The 6000-nt window shown below is 47.9% G+C and overlaps 1 protein-coding gene across 1 annotated transcript; it reads left to right on the forward strand.

Moving 5' to 3' along the window:
- Positions 1 to 206: 206 nt before the first annotated feature.
- Positions 207 to 656, forward strand: LOC147980188 (uncharacterized). Its single transcript, XM_087515506.1, has one exon. The coding sequence runs from the start codon at positions 207 to 209 to the stop codon at positions 654 to 656; it is 450 nt and encodes a 149-aa protein (XP_087371632.1).
- Positions 657 to 6000: the final 5344 nt, after the last annotated feature.

Consider the following 6000-nt stretch of genomic DNA (forward strand, 5'->3'; position numbering starts at 1 on the left):
GACATCCAGGGCGCTTTGGGACCCGCCGCTCTGGTCCAATACGTTGACCTCTGGCGCTGCGTGCGTCACGTCGCCCTTTCGGATTCGCCTGACTCTCTGCGATGGCGCTGGACCACCTCCTCTATCTACTCGGCAAGGTCCTGCTACTAGGCGCTCTTCCAAGGTGCCTGTGACGGCTAACTTGGAAACTGTGGGCTCCTCTCCGCATGAAATTCTTCATATGGCTGGCTCTACAAGACCGTTGCTGGACGGCCGAGCGTCTCGCTCGACATGGCCTCCCACATGAGGACCTCTGCGCCTTCTGTGACCAAGAGGAGGAGACCATGCAACACCTCCTGGCAGGCTGCTCTTTCTCTCGACAAATCTGGCACGAGACCCTCAGCTGGGTTTGCTCCACGGCCGACATCCCGGACTGCGACACTGACTTCTACACTTGGTGGGAGACGTCCTGCAACCGCTCACCTTCCCCGACTCGCAAGGGCATGGCTTCCTTGATCATCCTTACCGCGTGGTGGATCTGGAAACACCGAAACGCTTGCATATTTGATAGCGAGCAGCCCTCCACCTCCCGGCTCTCCCGCATTATAAGAGATGAGGCGCGCTTATGGGCCAAGGCTGGCGCCACCGGACTGCACAACATCATCCCCGAGAGATAGCTTTGTAGGCTAATGGGGCTGAGCACCCCCAGGACTGTTCTGCTCCTAGTTCACTTCCATGCCCCCGTGTATACATGGCTTAGTGAGCTTTTGTAATCCCATGCTGTATAACTCTTCTTCTATCAATGCAAAGATACGCATCCTCTGCGTATTCGTGAAAAAAAAAACTTCTCCGACCAAATTGGACGTCACAGGTTACGCATCCTCTGCGTATTTGCGAAAAAAAAAACTTCTCCGACCAAATTGGACGTCACAGGTTTAGTTTTAGGCTCGTACATCCATACATCAGGAAGTGGGAATCTCACAAAAATTAAACCAACATATGTTGATATGAGTAATATTGGAAGAAGGGTTGCATTAGAAAACCACATTTTTCTGGCATTTCATGATAGTTTCAGGCAAAATTTCTTATGTGGAATCATCATTACCCTATAAATCTACACATGCATAAACTCTAGATGGATTTAAGCAAGGGGACACTTAGTTAAGTGTTCATGATAGGACATCAAGGCAACTTCGTATCCTTTTTTATTAGATTATTGTGAGGAATCGTACCTGTGGTACTTTCAAGTCAAACGATCACTGAGTCGAGGTCACGACAGTGCTATGTTCCTACGAGAAATGACGAGTCAACATTTTAGCAAGGGGATGAAGTGCAACTAATGGTAAAATCACGTATATAAATAGATATACAAATCGGTTACAATGGCTAGAAATCAACTGTTATTTTGTACAAACATAAAAGATAAATCATATATCATGCATCTGGAATTCTGGATATACAATAGATTCGTTACGTAGTTACACTACTAGAATCGTCATTTTTGCCGAGTTCCAAAGAAATTCGGCAGAGGCCATATTAAACTCGGCGAAATCTTCGCCGAGTGCCAAACTCGATGTAGCGCACTTGGCTGGACGGGGCCCGGTAATCATTAATACAGCCGAGTTCTTTTAATTTTATCGCGAACTCAATGAGTATTTATACATGTTTACCGAGTTCCTCCCAGAAAAAGCTCGGTGAACCACACCATCAAACGGGACGGGACGTTAACAAAAGTGCCACGTGGCACCTAAATTTGTCGAGTTTTGTGACGTGAAACTCTGCAAAATAAGGCCAATAAAAATTAGCCACATGCCACCACTCATTGCCCAGTACAAAATATCTGCCAAGTTCTTAATATGGCAGAACTGGGCAAATTCTTTGCCGAGTTCCAAACTCGGTAGTCTACTAACCAATAAGGACGCGTCTCGCGGAACTACGTTATTGCCCAGTGCCACATTTTACCGAGTTTATAACTAATAAAACTGGGCAGCCGAGTTTGAAACCCGACAGTCCGGTAGTCCCACATCCAGTGAGGGCCTGACACGTAGCACTATGTTGTTATTGGCGGCACCAGTAGACTTCTTCTTGGACTTGCCCTTCTTCTTGAAACTGGCGGTCTTATATATTAACCATCAACACTTGTTTGTTCTTTGCTACCTTTTGAGCATGCGTTGGTTTTTCCTTAAAGAGGAAAGGGTGTTGCAGCGCAAAGTAGCGTAAGTATTTTCCTCAGTTTTTAAGAACCAAGGTATCAATCCAGTAGAAGGCTACACTTAAATTCCTCGTACCTGCACAAACAAATAAGAACCTTGCAACCAATGCGATAAAAGGGTTGTCAATCCCTTCACGGCCACTTGCAAAAGTGACATCTGATAGAGATGATAAGATAATTTTTTTTTTGTATTTTTATGATATAGATTAGAAAGAAAAGATTGCAAAATAAAATAGATCGGAAAATTATATGATGAAAAATAGACCCGGGGGGATAGGTTTCACTAGTGTCACATCCCTAGCTTTACCTTGGCCTTGGACTAGCTTGGTTGCTGCATCATGTTTAAATTCAAATGAAATTTGAATTGAGGAATTTTCAAAACCTCAGAATCCTTTTAAAAATGATCAAGATAAAACCGCTTCAAATTAGTCCAAGAAAATGTTCTTGTTATCCTCCGGAAATATTGGCAAGAGATAAAATCCAAACCAATATTTTTGATGTCTCAGAAACAATTAATTTAGGCCTTTGAATTAAATCAATAGCTATTTGAATTGGATTTATATCTACTATTAAATAAATATAGGTCCAATAATTCTGAAATATTTTGTGGAGCATTGGTTTCATTCTTTTAGCTCCTAAAAATATTTTTAGAAGAAAAAAAAGTTTGAATTGGTTTCAAAACCAAATTCAAAACAAACCTGTAAAATAGAAAACAGAACAGAATTAGAAAAGAACAGGAAAGGACAGAAACCTTACCTGTCCAGCCCAGCCAGCCCAGCACTGTAGCTGGCCCAGCCCAGCCGCCGCACCGTCTTTAACGTCCTGCCAGTAGGCAGGAGGGCGTGTGTTCCGCGCGCGCGCACGCGCTGCGGCCACCTCCTCTCTCCCTGCCTGCCTGGACCTCCCTCGCGTCGCCACGCACCTCCCTGGTCTCTCTCTCTCACTCTCCCCGTTCCTCTCCCCTCCTCTGCTCCCCTCTCGCGCGCACCACCGAGCGGAGCTCGTCGCCACCATCGCCGTTCACCATGGCCACCGTCTCCCCCTTGTCTCACTGACCTGTCCACGAGCCCCGCCACCGTCGCCTACGCCTCTCCATCGACTCACGCGACGCCAAACGCCCTGAAGCGCCGCCCCTGACCTCTTCTTCCTCCTCGGGTCGCCGAGATCGCCGGGAACACCACGTCACCGGCCGACCTCCCCCGAGCTAGCTGACCTACTCATCGACTCCGCCGTGAGCTCCTCTCTCTTTCCCCTCTTCTTTAGCGTTCGCCCTCGTCCCCTAGCTCCGTTCCCCACCGCGGCTGAAACGCGCCGCCGCCTGCGCTCATCGCCGGTGACGCTTCGGTGACCATTTGGTCCCGGGCGTGCACCCAACATGCTCACCGCCGCGCGTAGAGTCTCCCCAGCGCCTCGCTGCGCTCGTTTGCACACCGCAGCGCCGATCCCGCGAACACCCGAGCTCCGGCCACCGCCCGGCTCGTCGCCGTCGTCGTTTCCGGCCACCCCAGCACCACCCACCGCCACTGTTGGATGCGCCACACCGCCAGCTACCCGTATCACCCACCCGCGCATCGAACCGTGGCCGGAGCAGCGTTTCCGACGCTCTCCGCCGTCTTGGCCTCGCCGGCGACTCAACGCCAGCGGGTTTGACCCTGCTGACCAGGGATTTGACCCCGCTGACCGAGTTAACCCCGGGTGGGCCCAGTTAGACCCCCTGGGTCTATGAAAAATGGGACCCGCCTGCTAATTAAGTTAGGATTAGGACTAACTAAAAATTAGTTAGACTAATGACACTGACGCGCAGGACCCACCGGTCAGGTTTGACTTGGACCGTCCCCGTTGACTGCTGACGTCACCCTGACGCACTGCTGACGCAATAAAGGATTTACTGGATTTATTCTTATATAGGAAATTCCAGAAAATGCTACAAACTTAAAAAATTCATAGAAATTAATCTGTAACTCCAAATGCAAAGATTTATATATGAAAATTGATCAGAAAAATCCAATCTTTCCATCTGTAATGGTTTCATGCATGTCAGAACACTTCAACATTGCTTTTTAAGTGAAACAAGCTAATGCATTAATATGACTTCATATCATGGGCTTTCATTTGAATCTTTGATTCAAATGGACTCCAACCAACCTGTTTTAGAATGCATTAGCCAAAACACACCCATATTGCCATGTCATAGCATGCATCATATTGTTGCATATTGCCATGTGATGATTGTGTTCCGATGTATCTTTCGTGGTAGGTTCTGCCTCCGAGGATACCCACGAATATCCGACTGAAGGGCAGTATCCTACTACCACTCCATCAGGCAAGCAAAACCCCCTTGTTCATTCCGATACAATCCCACTCTCTCGCTCCTGCTCTCTTTTATTGCATTAGGACAACAATGATTCAACTGTTACATGTTGCGGTAGTTGAACCCCTTTCCTCTGCATGACCTGTCATTGCCACAGTAAATAGATGAAACCCACTAGCATGAGTAGGAGTTGTTTGAGCCCTGATGTGCCTACTCATTCATGCTTGTTTGTCATGCCTGCTAATGCTTAGAGTTGAGTAAGGTCTGATTCATCGGGGATGAATTGGAATGGTGATAAACATGTCCTACTGTGTGTGAGCTAAATGTGTGAACACGATTTGGTAAAGGTAGCGGTGAGAGGCCATGTAGGAGTACATGGTGGTTTGTCTCATTGAAGCCGTCTTTAGGAACTTAGTTCTGTGTTTGTGATCCATGATCAGCTACTACCACGCGTTGGGCCCGAAACCAATGGACCCTCTCGACTTATTAACTGCCCTTGTCCTCTGTCTAGGAGTTGCAAGTAGTTTCTGGTGTTTGTAGTATGCCGGGGGCCGTGCGCAGCGCTGACCCGAGGGGTGGGCTGTGTTGCGGTAGGCACGTGGCACGGTGTACCAGGCGCCTGTTTGGTGTCTCGGGAACCCTGCACACATCGTTCGGGGCCGTTGAGGACACCCCGGCCAGATTTCCTTGCGGATGGAACCTGAATAGGCGATAAACCTAGACTAGAGACTTGTGTGGTTAGTTAGGTCATGGCCGGCTCCCTCGCCAGGCTTCCGCTTGAAGGTTGCCGAGATACACGACGTGTACATGGTGGTAAGTGGCGAGAGCGTGTGTGAAGAAGTACACCCCCTGCAGGGTTAACATCATCTATTCGAATAGCCGTGTCCGTGGTAAAGGACTTCTGGGTTGCCTATACAGTTCATAGACAAGTGAAAGTAGATACTCTAAAACTCGCAAGATAAGCGTGAGTGCTATGGATGGCGTTCTCGTAGGTAGACGGGAGTGGATCCATAGTGGTGTATTGATTGGTGAATATGTGGACTCGTGTGCGCCACCTCAAAAGAGTTGCTTGCAGTCGTAGTTCAGGTTAGCCATTGAGTCAAAGCTGGCTTGCTGCAGTTAAACTCCACTACCCCCTTTGTTGATACCGATGCATATGTAGTTAGTTGTGATGTAAGTCTTGCTGGGTACATTTGTACTCACTTTGCTTATTTTATGTTTTTGCAGAGAGACATCAGTCTCGCTAGTAGTTCCGCGTGGACTTCAACGTTTAGCTTGTCACCAGATCTACGATCTTGTGCCCTCGGCAGGATCTGGTAGATAGTCAGGCTTCTCAGCCTTTTTCATTTGTAGATGTCTGTACTCAGACATGTTAAGCTTCCGCATGTGCTTTGACTTGTATGCTCTGAATGTTGGGTCATGAGACCCATGTTTGTAATATCTCGCTCTTCGGAGCCTAATGAATAAATATTTGAGTCGTAGAGTTATGCTGTGATGC

Source organism: Triticum urartu, chromosome 3A (assembly GCF_056163025.1).
Source record: "Triticum urartu cultivar PI428250 chromosome 3A, HENAU_Tu73, whole genome shotgun sequence".
NCBI classification, from domain to species: Eukaryota; Viridiplantae; Streptophyta; class Magnoliopsida; order Poales; family Poaceae; genus Triticum; species Triticum urartu.

What these genes read in the sequence shown, in the direction of transcription:
- LOC147980188 (XM_087515506.1), top strand. Translation starts at nt 207, where the DNA reads ATGAAATTCTTCATATGGCTGGCTCTACAAGACCGTTGCTGGACGGCC.